At 36.4% G+C, this 27,936-nt stretch overlaps 4 protein-coding genes across 5 annotated transcripts; 1 reads left to right on the top strand and 3 right to left on the bottom strand.

Annotated features, from left to right (window-relative positions):
• Positions 1-3,645: 3,645 nt before the first annotated feature.
• LOC140813068 (5'-3' exoribonuclease 3-like) lies at positions 3,646-9,289 on the top strand. 2 transcript variants are annotated; one of them, XM_073171488.1, is made up of 23 exons: positions 3,646-3,867; positions 4,070-4,175; positions 4,269-4,345; positions 4,448-4,639; positions 4,731-4,850; positions 4,958-5,020; positions 5,206-5,283; positions 5,396-5,497; positions 5,564-5,734; positions 5,825-5,902; positions 5,993-6,241; positions 6,432-6,527; positions 6,640-6,735; positions 6,946-7,016; positions 7,079-7,207; positions 7,301-7,377; positions 7,471-7,511; positions 7,603-7,677; positions 7,778-7,917; positions 8,014-8,088; positions 8,171-8,246; positions 8,320-8,611; positions 8,702-9,289. In XM_073171488.1, the coding sequence occupies exons 1-22, from the start codon at positions 3,685-3,687 to the stop codon at positions 8,437-8,439; spliced, it is 2,415 nt and encodes an 804-aa protein (XP_073027589.1). In that variant the 5' UTR covers positions 3,646-3,684; the 3' UTR covers positions 8,440-8,611; positions 8,702-9,289. The 2 variants fall into 2 exon arrangements, with proteins under 2 accessions (XP_073027589.1, XP_073027599.1); XM_073171498.1 differs by lacking the exons at positions 8,320-8,611; positions 8,702-9,289 and having other exon boundaries at positions 7,778-7,922; positions 8,171-8,197.
• A 1,152-nt stretch (positions 9,290-10,441) lies between these two features.
• Positions 10,442-17,165, bottom strand: LOC140834257 (uncharacterized). Its single transcript, XM_073199014.1, has 5 exons — positions 17,046-17,165; positions 12,101-12,309; positions 11,876-11,998; positions 11,289-11,507; positions 10,442-11,080 (listed from the first exon to the last, which is right to left on the bottom strand). Exons 2-5 carry the CDS (start codon positions 12,254-12,256, stop codon positions 10,676-10,678), a joined length of 903 nt encoding a protein of 300 aa, XP_073055115.1. The 5' UTR covers positions 12,257-12,309; positions 17,046-17,165; the 3' UTR covers positions 10,442-10,675.
• A 4,865-nt stretch (positions 17,166-22,030) lies between these two features.
• LOC140834265 (uncharacterized) lies at positions 22,031-23,182 on the bottom strand. Its single transcript, XM_073199024.1, has 3 exons — positions 22,852-23,182; positions 22,421-22,612; positions 22,031-22,351 (listed from the first exon to the last, which is right to left on the bottom strand). Exons 1-3 carry the CDS (start codon positions 23,074-23,076, stop codon positions 22,193-22,195), a joined length of 576 nt encoding a protein of 191 aa, XP_073055125.1. The 5' UTR covers positions 23,077-23,182; the 3' UTR covers positions 22,031-22,192.
• Positions 23,183-26,506: 3,324 nt separating this feature from the next.
• On the bottom strand, positions 26,507-27,584 carry LOC140834275 (probable CCR4-associated factor 1 homolog 11). Its single transcript, XM_073199034.1, has one exon. The coding sequence runs from the start codon at positions 27,398-27,400 to the stop codon at positions 26,552-26,554; it is 849 nt and encodes a 282-aa protein (XP_073055135.1). The 5' UTR covers positions 27,401-27,584; the 3' UTR covers positions 26,507-26,551.
• Positions 27,585-27,936: the final 352 nt, after the last annotated feature.

A 27,936-nucleotide genomic window follows, 5' to 3' on the forward strand; every position in this document is an offset into this window, starting at 1 on the left:
ATTGTAGTGAATACAAAACATCTTATTTGAAGTTTTGTACCATTAGGTAACAAAAATGTGCTTTGCCACAACCATTAATCAAGTTTACACGACCTGATATTGTATTCACCCTTGTTTTTTTAGTTTTAATTTCAAGAAATATCTTTTATCTCGGAGAATAGTATACGTTGTACCACTATCAGGTATGTAAACTTCCATGAGATTAGTTCTTTGTTTAACTTTGTTCATAGCATTTTCCAAATTTAAACTTCAAAAAAATTATGCAATGAAAAAAAATTAGTGACAATACATATGTAATTTATTGAAAAATATAACGCATATCATAATTATACTACAAAACATTAGCATATGAGCACATGAAAAATACAAAATTTTACATTTCTACTCCACCAATATATTGATCATTTTCAGATAAATATGCAGCATTCAAAACAATTGATTCACCCAAAAGATCATTGTATTCAGTGAAATTGGTCTCTTTTTCTTTTCTCTTTATTGAGTTTTTAACTTTTTATAGAGCTTACAAAGTTGCTCGGGGGCTCGACAAATATGAGACCAATGTCTTGGAGTGCCGCATCTAAACAAGAACTTTCAAATCGTTTTGAGTGATTTTCATTAACACTCATGTTCTCATCATACCTTTTTAGTGAGTGGTTCATGACGCCCTTTAGATATGAGTCATATAAGTAACTATCTCGATTATTTTAAAAACCACGGTCGCAACCACGACAACTTCCACGTCCACGATCACGACTACGACCTCGACCAAAACCTTGTTTTTGACTTTTATTTTGATTTTAAAGTTTAAATTTATTTTTATTTACAACATTTACTTTCTGAAATAATGTTGATATAGTGAGTTGAGACTTATGATTTCTCATTAGCAACTCGTTGTTTTTTTCCGCCACAAGAAGATATGCGATAAGTTCAGAATATCTCGCAAATCCACGCACTCTATATTGTTGTTGTAAAGTTATATTTGATGCGTGAAAAGTGAAAAATGTTTTTTTCAAGCATTTCAGATTCTGCAACCTCATGCCCACAAAATTTTAATTGCGAGATTATTCGATACATTGCCGAGTTGTAATAACCGAATTTCTTAAAATCTTGGAATCTTAACGTATTTCATTCATCACGAGCGATCGGAAGTATAACTTCTCTTATATGTTCAAATTTTTTCTTCAATAATTTTCATAAAGCCATGAGATTTTTTTAATGAAATATTATCATTTTAATCCTAAATCAAGATGTCGACGCAAAAATATCACAGCTTTTGCATTTTCTTGTGACCATGATGGTTTATTTCATCCTACCCATGTGGGCATTGCCCCCATGATAGGATGGATGGTCAAGATTTGCTCATGCATATATAGGACCCACTTTTTTTTTGAAATTGTCTGTGTGGCAAGATCTTACCTGTTGAAATGAAGTGAGGGTGGTGCTCACATAAGTAGGATCTCATCTACCACGATGAGATAACATTTTTTTTTAATGGTTTATGTATACCAAAAGCTATAGCTAGTGGTAATAGCGCAACTCAAATATTTTAAACCGCATAGCAGCTCAATTATTGTACCCAACAATCTTCCTCCCAATATTTGCACTCCTTGCAATCAATGGGAATCGAACCCATGACCTTGGCTCTGATACCAATTGTAGGACCGAGCGCTTGCCGCTTTACCAAAAGCTATAGCTAGTGGTAATGGTGCAACTCAAATCTTTTAAACCGCACAACAGCTCAAGCGCCACGGTTCGATCGCTCTACCAAACAGGGACAATTATTGCACCCAATAGCCGCATTAAGATCCAATGATTCAAGATGCGTTTCTACATCGAGAGTTCATGACATATAATTTTTTCCCGTAATATCGAGCGCAAAAAATTCGAGTTTTGCCAAATTTGACATTATGGTACTATAAAAATAACAATGCATTTTATTAGTAAGTTTTAAATCTATTAATGTGAAAATACAAAGTAACATATAAATTATAAGTACAAGCATTCTTAAAAATAAAGAAAAAAATGTGAGGCGGATATTCTCCGTTAAATACAAGACTAGTGAGTATAATAACAAAAATAATTATACAAAATAACGTTGAAAGAATCATCTTCTTCTTCGAAAATTTTGATGAAGAAATTTTTTAGGGAGGAAGAGTAAGTTATGAGTAATTTCATGTGTTTGTAAAATCATATTTATAGGGTAAAAACTAACAGTTTATGACCATTTATAACCATTACAAAATCTTAAAAAAAATAAATGTATGTATGTGTAATTTTATGGTAATAATATGATGTATATAATGTTTAAATAATTATATATATCACATCACATTATTATACTGAGTTGTCAGGGACTCCTTTTATATAATACTGTGACATTATACAAATATATATATATAATTATTATATAACACAATAAAAATATATAAACAGTGAAATAATCACATCACATTATTATAATGAAGTGTCATAGACTTCTTTTATATAATAACATGATATTATATATTAAATATATATACAGTAAAAATAAATAAATAGTAAATTTGAATATTATTATATTTTTATTGTGTTTTGGAGTTTTGCCAAAATATGAAGATTCTTCGAGTATCATGTTGATAACATGTTAAAAGTAAAAAATTACGATAAAAAGTTAAATCTCAAACTCACAGAATATATTAAACTACACTTTTTATAACAAAATTTCCACTCAATTGTATTTTTCTTTCTATTTATACAATTTCTTTAGAAATAATCAAAAATAAATACATCATCATACACTTATTTTCAATATTTACTACTCTTATTTTCAATATTTAATAATTTTAACTTTTGTTTTCAACACTAATAATATTGTAAGTTCATAAATTCAAGAGTAATGAATTAAATTACAGCAAACAGTATTCTTGAACGAGGAACACCGACGTCGAAGGTTATCAATAAAGTATAATTTTCTGAACATTTCGAAATAGACAAAAACTCGAAGATTGAGTGGATAAAATGGTTCAAATTACTTGAAAATTAACTAAAAGAACTTGAAGTTATCCGATATAGACAGAAGCTCGAATCTTGAGTGGACAAAACGCGAAGTCCAACATTGAACTACGGCGGCGGCGACTGAACTACGGCGGCAGCGTAATCATTTCTTCACTGTGAAAACTGAGCACCCGAAATCTCAAATCTCAAATCTCAAATCCAGAACATGAATGGAATCTCGAACGGGGGGTGATTCGAAAGATCGAGAGAATTTTTACCCTTTCTTTAATGTGAAAATTGACGTTCCAAAATCCCAAAACCAAAAAAAATTATCACCAGAAAAAAATGTCAATCATGGTTGGGTTTGGGATTTTCTCACATGGGTTCAAACATGCTCAATTAAACAAACGAGTTGGTAATTTGTATACAAATGACGATCAACGAGTTTGTTCAGACACTGCCCGAACCCGTAAGATCGAACATACCGTCTCAAAGAGTTATTCTAGCTGTCATTTATTTATTTTAACTTTATTTTTTTAAAATAAAATTTTACAAATTTATCCGGATGCGTAAATGAATTAACTTTGCTCACAGTGCCTCATCATTTCTATATGTTCGGAACTTGAACCTCGTAGCTTTATACACGTACACACTGGAAGTTGATAAGTCACAAGCTTACAGATTCAGTTCGAAAACTGAGGAAGAAGAAGAATGGGTGTGCCTTCGTTTTACAGGTGGCTGGTTGAAAAATACCCTAAAATAGTTGTCGACGCCGTAGAAGAAAGAGGAGATGACGTAGACAGCAGTTCTCCGAACCCGAACCAGCTGGAGTTCGATAATCTGTATATTGACATGAACGGGATCATTCATCCGTGTTTCCATCCCGATGATAACGTCTCTTCACCTTCCTTTTATCTTTTTGCATGTATATCGCTCTGTGCTTACGTCTCTTTGCATACAAATTTTCTTGAAATGCCGTTTTCTATATACGTGTGTTTTTTTGAGTTTTTCTGGTGTTTAGTTGATTTGTACTGCACTGGTACGATTGATGATGTCGGTCGGCTTTCTGAAAGTCGAAGGTTTTATGTTTGTTCAGCTTTTCCCGCCGACGACATTCGACGAGGTCTTCAGCAATATATACGACTACATTGATCGACTTTTTAACATAGTCCGGCCTCGGAAGCTCTTGTACCTAGCCATTGGTACGTCGTTTCCACCATGAAATTTTGTAAGAGTTGGATGGATTGTTTGGCACATTATTATGTAAAATGAACATTTCGATAAACTCAACTCAGATGGTGTCGCGCCACGAGCGAAAATGAATCAACAGAGGAGCCGGCGATTTCGGGCTGCAAAAGATCTCCAAATGGCCGTTAGATATTCACCTCTTTATATTTTGTCTTTTGTTGTGGTTGTGAATCACTATCATTGAATATTTGTTTATTTATTTGTTATCTCTCTGTGTATTCTCTAGGAGGAAGTGGATGATAAGTTTAGGAAAGAGTTTGAAATGGAAGGGAAAGTTTTATTACCCAAGAAAGAATCCCAAGTCTCTGATTCGAATGTCATCACACCAGGGACAGAATTCATGTACACATTGGCGAGGAAACTTAGAAACTACATCAGGCAGCGGATTAGTGACAGTGTAGCCTGGAGAAGGATCAAGGTTATCCATGCATGGAAATATGTTGTTAAAATTAACCTTTTACACAACATATATGCATGACATTGTATACAATATTTATCTTAATTTGCAGGTGATTTTGTCAGATGCCAGTGTTCCCGGTGAAGGAGAACACAAGATAATGTCATATATACGAGCTCAGCGGTCGGCTCCAGCATATGATCCAAATAATAGGCACTGCCTATATGGATTGGTATGACCTCCAATCATTGAAGTCAGAATGATCAATTTTAAAAATTGCTTCGTTTTACTCGAAACTTGCCTGCTGTCATTTGATCCAACTTTGACATCTTACTGCAGGATGCGGACCTCATTATGCTCGCCTTGACAACACATGAAATCCATTTTTCTATTATCAGAGAGGTTTTGGTTAAATGACACTGTCTTCCCTTAATTTGAAGATTTTTATTTTCTAACCGAACTTCTTATTATTGTGTTGGATGTTATTAAAATATAGTTTTGAGGAGGATGGTTAGTTGAGACTTATGTTGGAAAACCTACGGATTTTTTTACTAGCCTTTTTTGTAACCTTGCTCTTTCTTTAACAGGATGTACGATCAGCCTCAGAGAATAGTGGACATGAAGCTGAGACTTGTATCTTGAAGTCGAGTGGCTGGTCTAAGAGGGTACTAATATGAATCTTTGCTTTCAGTCATGTTAGAATCTCCTTTAATATATTCGCTATGATGGAAATTATATGAAATTAACTCATGCTTGGGTGTATTTGTGTTGGAATAGGATCCATTTCAGCGAACAAGCTTTAGTGACACACATAAATTGGCATCACAAAAGGAAACTGTTAATTCAATTGATACAAGTTTGAAGAAAAAGCCTTACCAGGTACAATGTTGTTTACCAATAATATATGTTTATTCATATGCTGACGTTATTCTTAAATGGATGAAGTTTCTCCATGTCTGGATACTGAGGGAATACCTGGCTCTGGATTTGGAAATCACTAATCTTCCTGAGGAACTTTCCTATGATTTTGAGAGGATCGTTGATGATTTCATCTTGATTTGTTGTTTTGCTGGAAATGATTTTCTTCCCCATATGCCATCCTTGGAAATCCACGAGGTTTTTTCATTTTCTGTTTCCAAGCAATGTTCACTGAATTTGTTACTTAAAGATGATGGCAATTGGGAACATTTTCTGATGCTGCCACAGGGTGGAATAAATTTGTTGATGCATGTTTATAAAAATGAGTTCAAAAACTTGGGAGGTTATTTAGTTGACATGCAACAGGTGAATTGCTCAGAATTTCTTCAATTTTTTTGCTTTTGAGAAATATTGATACGGCCATATTGAATTTTCTTACCATGGTCCTTGAAACAGGTTAAGGACAGACATGCCCGCTATATAAAGTTAAAAAGAGTAGAGAGGTTCTTGATTACTGTCGGAGAAAAGGAGGATAAGATATTTGAGAAAAGGGCTCAGATCAGAGACAAGAAATTGAGGAGGATCCTGTTAGAGATGACCGATGCCAATAAGATTGAGGAAAATATAATTTATAAGAAAGATTATGACAAGAAATACAATAAAGAACATGAATTAGCATCAAGTGTAAACGTATCTGATGATCAGGTATGACTACAACAACTTTTCACTTGATAATTTTGAGATATTTTTACTTCTGCTTCCATTTTGTACATAAAACTTTTATCATTTGCAATTAGTACCAAGTGTTTCCTCGGTTGATCACGATCATTTTGATTATATCAGTTTATTTCTGATAGATGATATGAATTCTGCGGTTATTTCAATTGCCTTTCAGATTTTGAAAAATACAAAAGAGCTGAAGCAGAAGGTCAAAGATTACATGCATAGCCAATCGGATTTGTTCAAAGTTGGTTGTTTTGGCACAGATAAAGTCTGTAACTGTATTATACATTCCAAAATTGGATATTACTTGGTACTTTGTATCATTCTTCATCTAGTAATTGTTAAACAAAACATATCCTTCTTTATGCCTATTTGCACAGGTGAAATTTGGCACAGCTGGCTGGAAGGAACGGTACTACAAAGAAAAATTCGGTGTTGAAAGCTCTGAAGAGGTTGAAGCCCTGAGAAAAAATGTGGTGTGTTGAAATCCCAAAGATTCTCGAATAGAAGGCCGTTGTATTTTTCCTCTTATTTTAAGTACTAAAAAGCCTCATTCCATGTATAAAAGTTACCATCTTTATGAACAAATTAACAAGAAAACAATTTGATTAAGCTCACTTCTCTTCACCAAGGATTACACAGCATTGTTTTATCATATCATGTTTGATATTTTCTTCATTTTTCAGGTTACCAAGTACGGTGAGGGACTTTGTTGGGTCCTCTTATACTATTTTTCTGGGGTACCTTCATGGACCTGGTATGTCACATTGTACATTTTTCCTTGTGAGATGAATCCCTTGAGTTATTGAACTGTGACAGGTTTTATCCCTATCACTATGGTCCCCTAGCCTCGGATTTCAAAGGTCTCACGCAGACACGAGCTAAATTTATGAAAGGTTCACCCTTTAAACCTTTTGACCAGCTAATGGGTGTCTTCCCTCCGCAGAGGTAAATTTAGTGTATTCTTCTCATATCTCTTGCTTATGGATGGATTTTTGGTTTCTGAAATGGTCATCTAAAGATTAGAAGGACATTTTACAGTGCTCATGCACTTCCTGAGGCATACCAGAGACTCATGATAAATGAGGATTCATTGATAATCGACTTCTACCCAACAGGCAAGTCTTGTTTATGCTATATTCTTGAAATAAACTGTAGGGTTGTGAAAAATGATGCTGACTTTAACTGATTTCAATTAATTGCTTGATTAGAATTCGAGACAGATGTAGATGGGAAGCGATACTTGTGGCAGGTTTCCCCACCTTCCCTTGAATATGTTATCAAAGTATTAGCTTTTTACATCCTTCAGTAATGTTCTTATTTCTTTTACCTCCTCGAGCTAGGGTGTAGTGAAGCTTCCATTTATAGATGAAAAACGGCTTTTAATTGAGTCAAAGAAAGTTGAAGAGGAGCTAAAGGTGTGATTTTTGTTCTGTATAGCACTTGTTTTTAAACTGACACCATAATTTTTTTTTTACTGAAACGGCTGTTTCTCCATATGATTTTCCATGAGTGCAGGATAATGAGAAATTGAGGAACGTACAGAGTCTGGATTTGCTGTTTGTCGCATCCTCAGAGAAACTAGGGAATAAAATCATTTCATGTGCCAGAAATGGTGACAGTGAGACTGATACTTCAATAAACATTGACATTGCCGAGTAGGGTCTATTAATCAACGAAATTTGAACTAACGTATTTTTATTTAACTTCTTGAAATTGTTGTGTTCTTTGAGTTTAACTTTGGAATTTATCAGGTGGGGAATTGACGGGACCGTGCGTTCTGATTCGGCGGATGAAGATAATGGTGTGGACCTCTTTAAAGATGTCGTGTAAGCTAACAGAAATTGTATAACTTTGTCTATACACTTTTATCTTCTCGTTGGCTTATAACTCTCAAAATTTTACGATTAGGTGTGTGCTTTATGAGAGTCATCAGGGTTTACAGCACGTTCCTCGGCTTTTGGAAGGTGTCAATATCCCAGAAAAGGTGGAAGAAATTCGAGTTTAGACCTGATGTATTGTTAGTTTATTTACTGAAATATGTTCGTTTCTACTTGTAGACTGTGGATAAAAATGATATTCCCGAAACTAAACTTTGGCATGAAGAACGAGGCGGTAATGCTACTAATTTCAACAGGTATGTATGTCCATTCAGCGGAATTCTTAAAACTATTTTGTAGTAGTTCTCCCTCAGCATTGTTTCATGAAACCATGAAGATTAAAAATTATAATCAGGTTTCAAGTATCAATCAAGATCTGGAAAACAAGAAAGCAACTCGGGATCACGTCCAAGAACCTCCTATGCCCCTAATGCTATAATCAAAGGGGCTGGTTCAGGATTCATAGGCACAGGTAAAACATCCATGACCACCCAAGAATGCAACTCGGAATCACGTGCAAAAACCTCCTATGTCCCTAACTCTCCTTATGCAATAATCAAAGGGGCTGGTTCAGGATTCATAAGCAGAGGTAAAACAACCACCACCACCCTTCCTGTTGAAGGATGCAGCAGTTTCTCTGAACAGGCTCCCAGGAGAGTAATTGGTGAACTTATTCCAACTCAACATGCTCCAAGAGCATCCGTCTGTTCAAGATCAAATACATGGGGTTCCAGAACAAGGGTCTATTACTCATCTGTTACAAATCGTGCAACGCACAATAATAATGGAGGAAGATCAAAATTAGGATTTGGTAGAACTGAAGAATGGCACGGTTTGGATACATCTTCATCAATAGACAGACCTCAGCAGAGTGTCACACCGTGGAGCAGCAGCGGGCAGAGAGGATATGGTCAGGGGTCTTCTAGCCAAATAAGGAAACATAATTTGTGGTCTTCGACATATAATTTCAGTTATGGCCATGGTCATGGAAGAAGCGAGCAACTCCCTGAAACTTCCTATATGTCGTAGTTGAAACGCTGGTGGAAATGGTACCGTTTCTTTGATTTTTTGTGTGTATCAAGAAACATTGTAGCCACCAAACTTTTGGGAATGCTCGACTCTGTAAAGTCTATTTTTGCAACGAAGGACGTGTTTTCAGCAGATTTTAACGTGGAATACAAGACAGGGTGGAATGCAAGGAAACTGGGGAAAATACACTTTAGTCCCGTACTTTCTTACGAAGGCAAAAACACCTATTAACATTTTAAAGCGACACTTTTAGTTCTCAAATTTTATTTTTTTAAAATTAGTCCTCGATTAATTTGAAGTGTTATAAAACTTCGGGAAAAAAAAATTTAGTTCACACAATTTATTTTATAGTTAATTAGTATGGAGTAATTTCTGATATTTATTAAAATGTAGATATAAAAAATTCAAAATTAGTAACTAAATATTACGAAAAGATCCATTCGGTAAATAATCACAAATTTATCATATGAATATACTTATCTTGTTATATTTTTATTATATATAAATAAAAATTCAATAATTTCTTGAATAAAATAAAAATAATAATATAGTCAAAAAATTTATACTAACCAACTGGATCGATATAAATCTATTTAATTATGTTTAGAAGTGACAAACCAAATTAGATATAATTTTTGTAATACTGAAGTTTCAATTTATTTATATCAAACAATCATTTCAATTTTTATTTTATATCAAACAATCATATAAAAAAATATCTTTATTAAAAAAATTAGCTTGATTACTTTGATTTAAAAACAATAAAATTCTAACATCATTTCTTAATTTTAATAAATTTGACAATTTTAATACTCTCAAATTAATATTTAAACAAAATTGACTTTATATTTATAAAAAGTCGATAAAATTTAATATATCAACTAACAATTATTATTTATGAAAATATTTTCTAAAATAATTTATTATATAAGTTTCTAACTACAAATTTATATATTTTTGATCTTTTAATTTGATTTTTATAGAGATAATAATTTATTAAAACAATTATTATTAAAATTTATAGAGTAATTATAGTAAGAGTGGGTCTCATGCAGATTCTAATATATGAGACGGCCGTTATGTTTAACCATAAAATTAACGATGATGATTAATTTTGTAACATTTTTAAAAGTTTAGGGAGTAGAAGTGTTGAGTTGAAATGATTACGGACTAAAATTGTTTTGGTAAATAAGAATGAGGATTAAAAATGTATTTTTTCCCCCAAGAAAACTCTATTGTCTTGTAAAGACGGAAATTTTGGTATTGAACCAGATGATGAGAACTCAAACTTTACAAGCACAATTCCGAAGAGTAAGGCAAGAAATCATCCAAAAGTTCGCCAACACTAATAAAGTTGTGAAGCCAACCGAGGAACAAACTAAAGAGAGATGTTAGACGACGACTCTGAGTATGATGGTCGCTGTTCTCGAAGCCCAACATTCTATTTGTCAATAGAATTATTAAACTTGGGCCATAATGTGTGCCTCTTAGACTTTACATGTTTCCATTAATATTGAACCTTGGATTTCTTTCGTGCTAAATACCGTTGCTTAGCCGCAGTAAGCGAATCCTCGTTTCTTTTATGATGATCCGGTTTCAGCTGGTCACCACTAGCTGATGCCTTGTCAACAACTTCATCTTGCATGGAAGCATCAGAAACAGTTTTCACAAAGGTTGGTTCAAGCTTTTGATCTGGAGAAAGATTCTCTACAGTCTCATCTTGATGCCTCGTCACCAAGCTTGATGATTCTGGATTTGAATGAGTATCCGGGGGGGAGACTTCTTCTGGAGATAGAACACCCACCTCTTTAGGCTGTTTCTTAAGCTTCTGCGAATCAGCCTCTCCAGCACCAAATGCAACATTTTTTGCTAGGTTGAAGTAGAAGTCACTGAGGTCCGTCTTCTTGGTAACCTAATCATGTAAACGCATCAAACATCACTGCATACGCATATATAATCGATTTCACACGGGAGAAAACAAGAAAATAGAAGGTGATGGAAGAAAAAGACTTCACATCAGTGCTTCTATCAAACTTAAGTCCCAAACTAGAGAAGTCCATCAGAAATGATAAGTTAGTTGAACAAAGATCCACAAAGCAGAAAAAGCAAGTTCAACTTACGTCTTCCTTCTCCTCTCTCATTTCACGTAGCCGCTCCTCATCCATCCATTTAGCTTGCTCAGCTAGTTTCTTTTTGTACGCACCAGTAACAAACTTATCCTTGTCTACATAGAGGTGTTCATCTTTACCTCTTTCTTTAGCAAGTTTTCTCTCATAGATTACCTCATGTTCTCTTTCTCGTTGTTTGGCTTTATCCATTAGTGCTTGAATATACTTGGGCTGCAAATCCAAACAGACAAAGGCTTGAGTATTTACTTGGAATACTGGATTTAAACATCAAGTTACTCTTTTGACAAACAAATAACCAACAAACTCAGATCCTTAACCTGATTGATATCAAGAATGCGAGCTTGCACTTCAGATCCTTATACTTTTGACATACTTTGTCTTTATGTAACATATACATTTACTTTTAAAAATACTTTAGATGATGTCTAATGATGAGTCATAAAGAGACAAAAAGGGTATCGAGTTTACTTGGAGGAATAAAAACTTGTCAGACAACAACCAATCACCCTCTCACATTCTCATTGAAGTATCACACCAAAATATGAATTCTTCATTTGCTAATTAAAAAAGAAACACACCTTTCTATCTTGTCGATCCTGCTCTCTGGGACGGACTTGTTTCTCCTTCATCTTATCATATACTCCATCATAATCAAATGCCAAAGGATCTTCTTCAAGAGCCTTCTTATGCTGTTCTTCAGCCTTTCATAGAAATGAAAAGAAAAAGCTCATTACATCTGCAATTCTGCTAACAAAAAATTAAAGATTAAGCCATATTATTTTCATGCATATGCACAGTGTTACGTCTTTGAGAGACTTGTTTTTGCTGGCTTGGCGCAGAATTTCTCTTTCAACATTATCGTCGTCATCTTCAAAACCAAGTAGTGTAGAAATTGGCGGTTTTGGGGGTTGTTTTTTCTGTTGAGTTGGAACCCTAAGTTGCAACCCATACTTTTTCATTTTTTCCCCGCTTCGACACTTTCCTTTTCAAATCTCCAAACTTGATATTTAACCTAGTATAATCATTTACAAATCAGCAATATACATACATTGAAAGCCAACTGAATCTACAAAAATGTCTCAAATGTTACGAAAAAACATAGCTAGCAATTGTATCAAGAATTCTACAAAACAGATTCATTAATTATGAACATCAATACCAATCCTAACCCTAATACGAAAGGCACATGCTGATAATCAACCCTGATGGTAATACTAAATTTTGTACTATATCAAGACTTGGTCACGGGAACTTGATACAGAAGAAAAGAATTTGTGGAAATATTTCCTCATTTGATTACAAAAAACGACATTGTACTGGTTGTGGTGGCAGTCGTTGAATGCCTGATTTTTCACAGATTGCCAGGTCATGGTGCTAGAGCAAAACTCTACTGAGAGCGGATTTGGACTTAAAAAAATCAGCCCAGGTAACATCTTCTGGTGAAGGCATAGTCCCACCTCGGCCAAAGCTACAGAATTGAGGCCGAGGAAGAAACATGGGGCTCTGTCATTTCATTACTGGCAGCCATAGCAAAAAATGTGAAAGCAGAAAAAAACTATTAGGCACCTGTCCCCACGAAGATTCAAAACCTATCCAATTCTGAGAGATTAGATTAATCACATTTTGCAAACTTGATTGCAAATCCCTTCCCAAAACGACTGAAGAGTGGAAGTGGTACAGCAACTTTAATATGTAGCCATAAAACAAATCGTTCGTAGATTAATATCAAATATATAATTTCAATATTTAGTCCGATTTAATATTTTCTGTAATTCCTTAATTCTTGGAATAGACTTCCCACTGGTGTTTATCTAAAAGGTGTGATGCAATTCAGAAATAAATACAAGAAATTCTCCTTTGTTCTTTTCTGCATGGTTTCATGAGCCCGTGTTCTGTTCCATTTCACCGCTTAAATTTTCTCTTCCTTGTCGCCTACCATTCTTTAAAAAATGTCCACCAAGTCTTCGATGCCTTCAAAATCCTCTAGTGAAGAGCTGATCAAAAAAAATTCTGAGCAAATTGTTTATCTTTCCGAAAACAACTTGTCTGCCCCACAAATTACCTCTCATCGGCTTAAAGGAAAAATTTATTTGTAGTGGACATAATCAGTCAAAATTGTGATATGTGATCATGGCAAATTAGGGTATCTTACTGGTGAATTGAACCTGCAAGACCTGGTTGGCGAGAATTCAATGGTTCTCGCCTGGCTAATCAATTCCATGGAGCCCAATATCAGTCATCGCTATTTGTGGTTTAAGAATGCCAAAGAAGTCTGTGATGAGGCGCAACAGATGTATTCCGATCTCGGAAATGCTTCCCAAATTTTTGAGCTTCGTTCAAAGCTCAAGGAAATGAAACAAGGGTCAAATTTTGTGACTTGGTATTTCTCTGATCTTCAGGATCTATGGCAGGAACTAGATCGATTCCTTGAGACCTCCACCACATGGGCTGACTGATTGTGAAACTACAAGCCGATGTTGAAAAAGAAAAGGTTTTTGATTTCCCGGCAGGCCTTAATAACAATCTGGAAGATGTGCGAGGGCGTATGGTGGCGCACAATCTCTTTCCCTCACCTGAAGATGCTTTTTCAGAAGTGTGGCATGAGGAAATGCGTCTAAAATATTCTTGGAAGTTATGTGAAGGAACATGGGATCATACACCAGAGTTTTGTGCATACACCACAAAAAAATGGAATTTCTGAAAGAAAAATCTCACTTGTTAGAGGTTGCCTGTGCTCTCATGTTTGCTATGAATCTTCCTAATACCTATGGGGGATGCCATTCTCACAGCTGTTTTTCTCATAAAACGTTTACCCAGTCGGCCATTAAACTTTGTCACACCACTGTCACTTCTTGTTACTCAATCCCAAAACGTTTCTACGCCTCATCTTTCCATTAAAGACGTTTGGGTGCACAGTCTTCGTCCATGTTCATTTCCAAAATCGTGGCAAACTTGATATCCTCGAGCCGTCAAAATTGTCATTGTTGGCTACTCTCCCACTCAAAAAGGCTACCATTGTTACTGTCCATAAACAAATAAAACTTAGTTTATCGTGATGTAACATTTTTCGAGGACACACCATAATTTTCTCCAACTTCGCTTCAGGGGGAGAAATCTGATCAAGTTTGTTGGAAATTCCCACCTCTTCTTGGTGAAAATATTCCTAATCCAAATCCGACTACCTCTCTCATGATTCAATTCGATCTTTCCTAAATACAAGAACCAACCAAGGGAAGAACCAACTTCCAAGCCAGAATTACAAGTCTACTCACGACGAAATAAAACTCAAAGTAAAAAGGACATTGCAACTCCAGAGCACAACTTAGAATCTGACCCGATGGTAGATCCAAATACAGGCACAATTCTTGATCTCAACGTACCTATAGGCTATAGCCATAATAAAAGGTGTGAGGTCCAACACTCAACATTACATATCTGATTTTGTCTCATATTCACTTTTGTCTTCCTCATTTCATGCTTTTAATTCAAAGTTGTCCAGTGTCATGATCCCCAGGACTATTCAAGAAGCCCTTGATGCACCTGAATGGAGAACAATTGTTCTTGAAGAAATGAGGGTCTTAAAAAAAATGATATGTGGAAATTGGTGGAGCTTTGACAAGGAAATAACGCAGTGGGTGTAACTGGGTGTTCCCAATCAAATATAAAGCAGATGGATTAACTGAAAAGTACAAAGCACGGTCGGTGCCGAGAGGATTCATTCAGACATATGATATCGATTACACCGAAACGTTTGCTCCGGTTGCTAAGCTCAATACAGTCGGTACTATTTTATCATTACCAGCTAATCTTGACAAGCCCTTACACCGACTTGATATAAAAAATGCATTTTTCAATGGAAAACTCGAGGAAGAAGATTACATGAGTCAACCTCGGGGTTTTGAAGAAACTTTGGGAAGACAGGCTGTTTGCAAACTCAACAAATCTCTGTATGGACTAAAGCAGTCTCCACGTGCTTGGTTTGATAAATTCTCCAAGGCCATAGAGAGGTTTGGATATGTATCGGGACAAGCAGATGACACACTGTTTGTTAAACATTCAGAGAAAGGAAAAATATTCTCATCATATTATATGTCGACGACATAGGAGATGACAATCAAGAAATGCAGGATATTAAACTTATAAGGGCAAATGAGTTTGAAATAAAAGAACTTTGAACACTGAAATACTTTCTAGGCATGGAAATTGCTAGAAGCAAAAAAGGTATCTCTGTTTCTCAAAGGAAGTACACTCTAGATCTACATGAAGAAACATGAATTTCGGGTTGCAAACCGAGTAAGAAGCTAGTTGAACAAGGGAATAAAGAAAAAATGTTGGAAGGTACGCCAGTGGAAACCGGAAGATATCATTGTCTTGTTGGGAAACTCATCTACCTCTCTCATACTCGCCAAGACATTGCCTTCGCAGTGAGCCTTGTAAGCCAGTTCATGCACGCTCCTTGTCAAGGTCATTTGAATGCAACATATAGAATATTGAGAAACTTGAAACAAAATTCCGGGAGAGGTCTTTTATTCACAAAGGACGATGATCGACGAGTTTGAGGATTCACCGATGCAGACTGGGCATGCTCTATCACTAATTGAAAATTAACATCATAGTATTGTACCATCGTCTGGGGAAAGTAAAAAACAACACGTGGTCACAAGAAATAGTGCAGAAGCAGAATACATTGCTTCGGCAAAAAGATTGTATGAACTTATCCGGATAAAAAGAGTGATCCGGTAATTAAAAATCAAGTGTGAAAGTCCAATGCAACTATATTGCGATAATCACCCGCAATTTGCATAGCCCGCAACCTTGTGCATTATGATCGAACTAAACACGCTGAAGTGGATCGACACTTTATCAAGGGACAGGTGGATGGAAAAATTATCAGCATTGAATATGTTCCTACCACTCATCAACTCGCAGATATCATCACAAAAGGACTTTCGGAGCAAACACACGAGTTTTCTTTAGGCAAGTTTGGTCTCTTCAACATTTACTGAGAAGCTTGAGGAGTGTGTGTGTGTGTGTGTGTGTGTATATATATATATATATATATATATATATATATATATATATATATATATATATATATATAAATCAGGAAGAATAATATTCTGATATTACGTAGTTCATTAATTCTTGGGATAGAGTCCCACCGTGGGGTATTTAAAAAGTGTAATGCAATTCAGAAATAAATACAATAAACTCTCCTTTGTTCTTTTCAGCATCGTTCAATGTAAAAAGACAAATGTTCAAGAGATTGAAGATTAATAACAAATGCCAAACAAGAAAATTTCACCTTTTGCTTATTAGAAAAAATCTTAAAACTTCTGTTTTTTAAAATTCCGAATTAACAACCAAATACTCAACTAAAAAGGCAGCCTTCTGACTGTTTAATCAAATCAGAATCATTCGTAGTTGATCAATGAGCAGAGGCTTGACAAAGGTTGCTTTCAGAGACAGACCTCTCAAAAATTTTCTTACAAAAACTAGAAATTTCAACGGAAAACCCATTAATTGGTCCCATACGAATTCTGATCCCTTATTTCTTCCAAATTACAAATCTAAACATTCAATTTTGGTTCAATTTCCTCTAATTCATCATCAAGTTACAATCCACACCCAAAAAAGCCGAAAATTCGCACTAGAGTGACGTATGCCACAAAAAGAAAAATAGAAAACAATGAACAAAACCTAAGAAATTGAGGCTAACTTCAATAGAATTTAGAAGAGAGAACGCACCTGGTACGAGAAATGCGGGCAGCCAGGGTTTATGTTAGAAATTAAGATCAACAAATGGGAAAAGAGGGGTGTCATCTTTATCAGTCAAATAACCAAAATATTCTTACGTCGCACTTGACCAGAAAAATAATATTTTAATTTTTTTACGTGTTAGCTCGAGTCGAATTTAATGGGGAAAAAACATAATAATATTTTATTTTTTATTTGTTAGATCGGGTCGGATTTAATAGGAAAAAATACAACTGGGGATAGTATTGATTTGTGCAAGAGTTGAGACCAAAATAAAAAATGATGTCTCTAATTTATATTGATGAGATGAGTCAACTCGAGTAAAAAGTAATATCTTTTTATAAATCAAATCAAGCAAAATTGACGTCTCATGATAGTTTTTGTGAATTCGATTTCCAACTCAATCGAAAAAAATTGACGTCGCATGCTTGAAGTTGATGAATATTTAATGTAGGCAGTAAATTAAAATTACTCTCTTTTCTTTTGTATCTAACCCACTTTTCAATGTTTCTTACAAATTCAAATTTCTAAATCCATCTGACATTTTTAAAAGATAATGTTAAATTTTACCAATTTGCAGAAAAATAAATAAATAAAATTAAAATTTGAAATTATAACGATCATACTAATAATTAATATGGCACACACTCATACATTCCCTCGTTTCCCTTCGACTTCCACTTCCTCTCTTCATTCCTCATCCATCTTCCTCCCATTCAATTTAAATTCCATTTTCCATCTCCCATCCACACCAAGAAGAAACATAAAAAACCTTTCTGAACCAAGATTCAGATAAAGAAAAATTAGATAAAGAAACTCCTAGATGTTTTTTCTTCTTTCATGATTGCCGGTTTCAAGAAAAGACTAAATCATGGAGTAACAGCAAGACTCGCAGCAGAAGACTTCAAGAAAACATTCTTCTTCTATGTCAAGGAAGCCCGGTACGAGTACAAGGAGAAACTGGCCGTGACCGCTGCCACCCTCATGTAAGTCTTTAGTTCTTCTGAACTATTGTTTGTGTTTGGTGCAAGCATGGTCGTAGGAAGAAAAGTGATTAATTGATTAGTTCGGCTTGGTTTCTTGGTTTGTGTCGTCTTGAATTTTATGTGAAGCTTCTGTGGACAATTCGGTATGCAATCTTGAGAATTGCTGTAAAGACTATTGTTTTTAGATGATTACATGCGTTCAGTCCTACACATGTTCATGCGATTTCTTTCCTACATTTACTTTTGCTTTTCAGGAAGAAACACGAACTCTGAAAATCGAAGAAACCACACTAGACGAGAGTATAAGGTCAGAACTCAATCACTACAAAAAAAAAAAAAAAACGGATTTAGCGACGGTCAAAACAGTCGCTAATATAAAACCGTCGCCAAACGTGTAAGGCGATGGTTTTAACGACGGTTTCCCGATCCGTTACCGGAGTTTGCGACGCATTCTAAAAGCGACGGTTGTTCAACTCCCGTCGTATCTAGCGACGGTTTTCTTGAAGACGACCATCGCTATATTTGCGACTGTTTTATAAAACCGTCGCTTAAAACCGTCGCTTATATTAAGCGACGGTTTTTACAATCCGTCGCTATATTAATCGGCGTTTTTTTTAAAAAACCGCCTTTAAGAAGCGACGGCCGCCGATTAATATAACGACGGTTTGTAACCATAAAATTTATAAAAAACCTACCACGCAAAAATTAAAATTATGTATTAAATTTTCTGTAAAAAAAAGCTTTAAAACCTGATTTGCGCAAAGATAACGCTGGAAGATTGCACCGACGAGCAAATCTACGAAATAAACACGAAAAAATGTAAGTACAAAATAAAAAAATCGAAATTTCGAAAAAATTGATAGATTTCGCTACTACGAGATAGGTGAAAAATCGTTTAAGGAAATGTTCGTGAAACTTGGTATATATAGAATCATAGCGACGATTTTTGAAAAAACCGTCGCTATTTAGCGACGGTTAAAGCATAACCGTCGCTATATAGCGACGGTGAGAGCACAACCGTTGCTAACATAGCGACGGTTTTTGAAACACCGTCGCCGATCTAGATGGACGACGGTTTATGCATAACCGTCGCTATTGTAGCAACAGAATTAGTTAAACCGTCGCGATATAGCGACAATTTGATTAAAAACTCTCGCTCAACAAATTAAGCGACAGCTTACTAAAAACTGTTGCTATAATAGCGACGGTGGTCGACATACCCGTCGCCATTTTGTGCGACGGGTTTTTTACCCATCGCACAATAGCGACGGTGCGACTGGTCGACATACCCGTCGCCATTTTGTGCGACGGGTTTTTTACCCATCGCACAAATAACGACGGGTTATTCGAACAGTCGCAGATCGGCGACGGTTTAACTTTAACCGTGGCTAAAATTAACGACGGTTTTTTTAAAACCGTTGCTATTTAAAAATTTAACGACGGTTTAAATAATCCGTCGTTAAATATAGCGACGGTCATGTATTTCAACCGTCGCTATTATAACGACGGTGTTTAGATGCACCTATAAGTTGACGTGGTTTTTGGAGCATGTTATTCTTGTAATAAGTTTTCTTGTTCCAGAGAAATGGAGGAAAGGTTAACGAACCAGCATGAAGATGAAAACAATCAAAGAGAACTAAATCGACTTGATTTCATCCAGATACCAAAAATTCCATTGAATCTTTTCCAGTCGGCTTCATGTTACTCGAGAAGACATCATAAACTTACCTTGCTTCCAGGTACCGATGTGCCAATTGACTTGCTTAATTTGATAGGTGATAAATTTTGAAACCATGGGCATTTTCTACTACAGAATGAAACTCTTATGGTCATTAAATCTCCTCAAGACGTACTGATAAATGTCATCTTTCTCTGTGCAGCTAGTAACTTGTATTTCGAACTAGTTTTAAGGTACACGGATAAGGTATACTACCTAGTTCCTTGGATATTTGGCAATCTAATGTAAGTTCTAAAGCGGGTATTTTTGGTAGCCGTACATTTTGTGTGAACTGTTAAATTAGCCCATACGAGGAATATCTAGAGACTACGAATCCAGATGGCGAGGCTCAACCAAGCATACCTGAACATCTAGAGTAAATGAGAATCATTCGGCATCCCCACTTGCGGAGGAGATTAGAGAGAGGACTGGTGAAGCAGATGCAAGTCCTCAACGGGACTGCCGGACCGAACTCTTCAACATTAATTAGGACAGATGATGTGAGTCACGAGCTAGCAAGAATGGTCGAATAATGCTTTAGAAGATGGGGATTTTTATGTTCCCTCAATATTTACGAAACTCCCACTTTATGATTTGCAGAATGCTGATGGTGACATGCCAGCTCCAGATAGGGAGGGATACAAACATCGAAGCCGTCCAAGACTTGTGGAGGAAACGTGTCCTAAATTTCCTTTTCTTCCAATTTCTTCATAAAATGTTATTGTAAATGTGGTATTTGGCTCCATGACTATGTACCTGCCACAGATGAACGTGACTTCGACTTCGTGAATGATATATGACTCAATACCTTGCTGGATTTCAGCACACCACCTGCCCAACCTCCGCAGAGTGCAACTTTGATGTGTTCCAAATCCGATGCGATAGCTGGGTATTGCTGGGAATCAATGCATTATGACTCTACCACCGCTAGTACCAGTACACTACAAGACCAGACCCTGCACCAATTAGTAATGCAAAGCCATCTGTATTGAACAAGATAGCTGGTACTGACAGGTATAACTTGGAAATTATAGACAGAGACAATCCATAGCTGGTATCAGTACGCCACAACCGCAAACTCCACCACCAATAAATAATGCAATGCCTTTTATACCCAACACAATAGCTGACATCTGTTGGGGTAGCATGGAAATGATACATAATAAAGATGTCACGCCTAGTATACAGCACAAGCACAAGCACAAGCACAACCTCAGCCACCAATTGATACCGCAATGCCTTCCGTACCCAACACGATAGTCGATATTGGCTGGGATAGCTTGGAATGATACATGAAGATAATGTCACAGCTCGTATCAATGCATCACAAGCCCAAACACAACCGCTAATTAATACTGCCATGCCTTCAGTACCCAACGCACTACCCGACATGGGATGGGATTGCATGGAAATGACACATGAAGACAATGCCATGGCTAATATCAATGCATCACAAGCTCAAACTCCTCCAGTTAATACCGCGGTGCCTTTTGTTTCCAAACTGATAGCCAATAGTGACAGGCATAGCTTGAACATAATACATGAAGACAATACCATGACTAGTACCAATACAACACAACCCCAAACCACAGAGCCCAGTGTGACTGCAATGTCTAAAGTATCCAAAACAAGCGGGAGTAAAAGTGAATCTGTTACGAGAAGTATGGCAGAAGTGAATCCAAATTCTGAAACAGCAGGGGCAGCTCCGGTAGCACGTGAAAGATGCCCCATCCACAAGGTTTACAAAAGAAGGGCCAAGCTGTCAAGGCAAAAGCGAGAAAGGAAACATTTGGTCACACAGCATGCGTGGGGAAGGAATAAGGAGCAGAGGAGCAATGCAGACATCCAGAGAGAATATGGTGCTTCGAGTGCAAGCTTGGCTATAGGGCAAGAATAGAAAGAATGAATATTCCTCTCGACGTTTTTTATTTTATCTTCCTATTTGTTCAAAAAGAAGAGAGTAGCATGGAAGCCAAAAGAGTGCCATTAAAGTTGAAAGCGAGGATAAGGTTAGTTATTCAAGATTATTTTGCAGCACTTCAAAGAATGTAAATGTTCCAGTGAATGAAGAAAAGCGATGGGGTTCTAACATACTTGGTTTCTGTTTGGAAAGATAACTGTACCACCGTCAATAATAAATTAGCGTCTGTATTCTGTTTAATCCATGGCTACAGTGCCCTGAAGATTTTTTTTGTCTTTTTCGTAATTTTCAAGCAACACACCAGTACAAGACCGGCTTTCATCTTCAGAATTCAGCTTGTGATCTGTTTATGAAGTTGAAACAATTTTTATTCGTCGAGAAGTATACGAAATGAATTCAGTAACATTGTAACAAGTGTATTTTTCTGTATTCTAAGTTATGGACAAGGTACTGAAGTTAATACATAACACATCAGCACAAAATAATTGTCCAACCAAATCGCGACATCGGGTGATCATTTCTCTGGATCGACTTTCTTTCCAATCCAACTAGCAACAATGGGTGTAAGAGCTACCGTGGGAGGAAATCTGATGGGGGAAGCAGCCTTATGAGCCGCATAGGCCAACGCAAAAGTCCCAACTTTCTCCCCCGTTTCGTTAGTTGAAATTCCAACCTGCAATAGCTACCAGACATGAATGCTGCATCCTACAAAACATGAAGTTTGTTCACAGGGAAGCTGTACCTTCTGTAGCAATGCTGACACATCAACTCCAGCGCTGATTAAAGTATAACAGAGGCCAAAGGATATCAAGGAAAGGGTAATTGAAGTGGCTAAATATGCTCCTCCATATTTTGCCAGGAGTTCTTTAGCTTGATTTCCCTTTGAATTGCTTTCTTTGTTTTGTTCATTTCCATCTTCTTTTGCAGAGAATATCTGCATATTTCAGTAGAAATTTAACACATGATTAGGTATGTAAAACACAGACATCTTTGCCACGACAGATGAATGTTCTCCACTGCTCAAAGAAGAAACTCGTAAGACAGATGACATCCAGAACCCACTTCCCGCCAAACAATCTTTTATCAATCGAGTTGAGCTCCTAGCAAGCATAATTAACAAACAAAACACTGATAAAATCGACATATACCACAAGAAAAAAATAAGTGGGCTACCTTCCAAAGACCAGCTTCAAGGCCGTACTTCTTCGTAATTTCTTCCGGAGAAGACGGAGCCTTGATTTCCTCGGTTTTCTCCTGCACTGCTCTTACACTTAACCTCCTCAAGCCAGACTTGGAGTAGCTCAATCTACTGGGCTTCCCATTTTTGGGTAAAATAGTGGAAGAGTGAGCATGGCTAGTAAACAACTGAGAAGGAACTTGAAGAAGTGCGGCGGCCATGGATTGTCAGCCAACGAGAACTCTCTCTTATCTTCACATCGGCTTTTGTTCCTTTTTTAGCGTAGGAGAAGATGGACATGATAGAATTCTTTGATGGAAATAGAGACAGGTCGCACATTTTTTTTTACCGTGTTTTAATCCTACCCTTCTATAACTAGCATCGCACGTGTTGCCACGTGATAATTAGGTTATATAAAATATTATATAAATGAAATAAAGAATTATATGAGAATATTCCTTTCAATAAAATTGAAATACGAAACATATACAAATGTTTGACTAATTATTTGAGGTTCCATCTTGGGTATTATATATTATATATATAATACCCAAGATGGAACCTCAAATAATTAGTCAAACATTTGTATATGTTTCGTATTTCAATTTTATTGAAAGGATATATATATATATATATCCAAGATGTCCCGGAGCAGTGAGCCCTGCAACACCTGCCTGACTCTAAATTTCCACAGCACATTTTGTACAATCTCTTTTAAAGATTCACACAATCAAAATCCAAGATTTTTCAAACAGTACTACAAAGAGCATCAGGCCGCGCCACCCATCAAACCACTACTCCACCGCCGTAGCACGTCTCTCTGTTTGATACACAGATCGAGCTTATGTCTTCTTCGGGAAAGAGATGGACGAGGTTCAAGAACTCTCTCAGAACAAACGGAGTTTGGGGGTGCGGACCAAAGACTACAGACGTGATCGAGGCCAAACACGTATCTAACTCCTCCTCCGATCAGTTTCGCCGCCACGGCCCCTCTTCTTCCGCCAGCTCATGGGAGAGACACGGCGGACGGAGGTCCATCATCGGCGCCGACGACGAGGACCACACATCCACAACATTCTCCCTCAACATCGACACCTCATCTCAATACTCTCCTGAAGGCTACCCCGATCATCCCAAATGCACAAAAACCGTCAGCTCGTGCCGGAAAATCCACGACAGCCTCGCTGTAGTCAAGGATTCCGAGGACCCTTTAAGCGATTTCCGCAAATCCATGCTTCAGATGATCTTCGAGAGGGGAATATATTCGAGAAGCGATCTTCAGCAGCTTCTCGACTGCTTTTTGCGCCTGAATTCGCCTCAGCACCGTGAGATCATCATCCAAGCATTCATGGAGATATGGAACAAAGGTGGCGGCGGCGGCGGAGGCGCGTAGAAGGTAATTAGCTATAGATAGTTGGGTGTGTGGGCACGGGAGATTGATGTGGACATGTGAAGGCCTTGATCTGATCTGCTGGTAAATAAAAAATAAAAAGTAGAGCAGAAAAAGGAGGAAGGAAACAGGCATCTTATAAATTACACGATTTTCAACTTGGTCATGGCATATATACAACGAGCGAGTGGCTGCTTGTTTTTGTTCACGCAATGAGATACATGATTTGAGCAGTCTCTCTAGTTGATCAAATGTAATAAAATAAATAATTTTGTTTCATCGATGGTATGTTTGACAAAATTGATCTGTGAAACGATCTAATAAGAGTTTTTGTGATACGACATCAAATGTTATACCTGTGATTGGCCTTCACCGTATATGAATATACCTGTGAATTGGCCAGATGCCTGATCACTCTTTGTTGTAGGCTCTAACTGTAAAAGTAAGTGTTCTCCACCATGTATGATATTATTCATTTTTTATTTGAACTTTTTTAGATTAGATTTTACCCAAAAATATGGTATCATTATAAAGATATCATTTATCTTATTAACATATGATGTTTTTCATATATTTTTATTGTAAGTCGTTAGTTGAATTCTCTACATATTACATACTCTTGCTTAGTGCCGTATTTTTTATGAGGTCAAGAAAGCCATTGTCTTAGGACCTGGTCTTTGAACGGGTTCAACATATTATATATCTTAAGCTAATGACTTGTTGAAATAATTTTTTTTTGCCAATATTAAATAAAAAAAAAGAGTAATATGATTATTTTTTGTTTATAATTAATCAACCTCGATTTTTTCTTCGAATTCGATTTGAACAATTTAAATAACAAGAGACTTTGGGGGTATTTTTTGATTTTGGAGAAGTTAGCAAGTTAGTCTTTAACTATTTTGATGAATTATTGTATAGAACTTCGACAATTTTTTAATATGTTATACTGTTTAACAAAACTGAATTATTTATTCTTAAATACTTACATTAACTATAAGATTTTGTTAACTATCCTAATAACAGTTGCATAAGTAGAAAGAATTTTATTGAAGTTGAATTTAATAAACAATCTTCGATCAATAATGTCACAAAATAAGCTAAATGAGCTAGCTATATTGTTAATTGACAAAGAAATGATCCGAAATCTGGATTACACAAATTTGATATATAATTTTTTCTCTAAAATAGCTAGAAAATTATAATTTATGTAATTGTTTCAAATATTTATTGACTTGTTTTTTTATGTAATATATTGTTTCTTATGTATTTATTGTTTTTTTTTATTTGTTAACTGAATTTTATCATTATTTATAGTAACTAGATAACTCATTTTAAAATTTTCGCTTCAAACTCCATCGAACACATGTACGGCCCTGCTCTTGCTCGATCCTATATTTGTTTGGCTCTCAAATTATTTTATTTTAATTTACAAGTGATAATAGTGCATAGGGGTGTAAACGAACCAAACCGTCCACGGACTCTTCGGAGCTCGACTCTATAAAAAGCCTGTTTGAGTTGTTTGTTAATCATATCAAACCAAACTCGACCTCGATTTCGAGCTCCACAATTTAATCAAACCAAGCTCAACTCTAAAATATTCGGCACGTGAGCTCGCAAACATGTTCGTTAATAAGCTCAAGCTCGGCTTGTTTAGGTGGTTCGTAACTTGAGTTCGTTTAAGTTTTTTTAAGTTGTTATGTTTGTCGTTTGGTTATTTACAAATGAATTTACACTTTTATGTCTGATTCAAAATTATTTCATATGTATATTTAATTTTTATCAAGCTCGAATCAAGCTCAAAATCGAGTTCAGTTGTATGTTTTACGAGCTTAAAAACGATCATAATTCAAGCTAGACTTGTTAAAAATGACAAACGATCTATTAATGAACCAAGTTCGAGCCCTGCTTGATTAACATGATAAACAACAAACTGAGCTCGAGTTTTTCATGAGCTTAATTAATAATCTCAAGACAAATAAAGCAAGAGTCTGATGATAAAATCTCAAATCAAGCTCGAGCTCTTTATCAATTTTAAATAAAACCAAACTCAAACCTAATATTGTTTAGATCTTTTAAATCCCTCGTAGTACACAAGTGTTTTTGAGTTAATTTGGCTTCCACAGCTTCATTACTTTCTACTTCGGATTCATTTTCCTTGTTAACCGAACAGACTCTGGGATTCGATAATTGTGTTGTTGCTTGTCGGCATTTAGTTCCATATAATAATTGGTGAAGACACTAAAGAAAATCCCCAATAAAAATTTCGCAAAAGAATAAATTTAATTATTTTTATTGATAACTTCAATTTAGTAAACTTCTAATCCATACAACAGACCGGCATGTTTCTCGTGACCCTGCTCCACGAAATATACATCCCTCATTTTCTGAAAAGCGTGCCACGTCAGCAAGCTATCCGAACCGGCTTGATGACATTTCCCCACAACCCGGTCCACGTCCAATGCCCGGGCCACTCGATCCAACCCGCCGTACAGGCTCTGGCAGAACCGCATCAGATACTTGACGTCATAGATTTTGTTTCCAAAAAACACCCTCAGCACATCAAGAAACTCGCTCAGCCTGCCGGGCAGCTCCCGGCGCGTGAGTACCTTCACAAGGTACCCGAAGTCGTACGCGCTGTGGAAGGTTACCCAGCTGACGGCCTCATTGCACACGACGCCGGAACTCATCATCAACTCCGCGAAGCGGGCTGAGTCGATGCCGGAGTCCCTGTTCTTCTCGAAGTCGATCCCGTGGGCCTTCAGCAGATCGATGGATTCCGGAGCGTGGGGATCGCGTGACGGGTCGAAGTCGGAGAAGTTGAACTGCCAGATGTAACGCTCGCCGGAGCCCAGATCTGGTAAGTTCCCCGCCGCGTCGGAGAGGGTGAGACCGAGCTGGATGAGGTTCAAAGCGTCGACGTTGGACTTCAGAGTTAGATAGTGATCTGAAGGAGATAGCCTCGGACGAGGGTGGCGAGTGGGGTTGAACTGCTGGTGCTTGTAGATAACCCCCGGGAACTCTGTGTCCATCGACAAAAACGGGTAACTGTCGACGAGATCCGATATCAATTCAAACTCCGACTCGAGGTTGTCGGACCATACTTCTCGGATCTTTATAGGTTTATCACAATCAGGTTTAAGGTCGTCGGAAGTCATCACCTTGCAGATTCAGCCGAAGTTTAATTTGAAATAACAAAAAATTGACCCAATTTAAGACCCCTGATTTTGGGTTTGATTGTATGTTTGGAGTGAGTAAAAGAAAGTATTGAGAGCATTCTTTTATATAGAAAAGAGGAGAAAGGAAGAGAGAGAAGGCGCCCGCTGGTTCTTGGAAGTAGGGAGAGGGGAAGAAGAACGTAATAAAATATTATATTATGGTAATATTTGATATTTTTCCTGAAATATTGTATTAAAAAATATTAATATACATCTGTTTTTTGATCTTTTTTATTTATCCTAACAATTTTACAACAAACAAAATAATTTTAGAAAAAAATCTCGAAAAACAAGAAAATATTTTTTGAGTAAAATCCTAAAGAAGGAAAGTGGATTAAAATACATATGATGAGATAAATGGCGTTTCCTCTTGGTCAGTGGCTAATAAGAATGACAATGAACCGGATTAAAACTTGAATTTGCATCAAACTTGTCTTGTTCAAGATGACCCTAAACCCAATCAAACAGGTCACAGA

This window comes from Primulina eburnea, chromosome 1 (genome assembly GCF_022965805.1).
Source record: "Primulina eburnea isolate SZY01 chromosome 1, ASM2296580v1, whole genome shotgun sequence".
NCBI classification, from domain to species: Eukaryota; Viridiplantae; Streptophyta; class Magnoliopsida; order Lamiales; family Gesneriaceae; genus Primulina; species Primulina eburnea.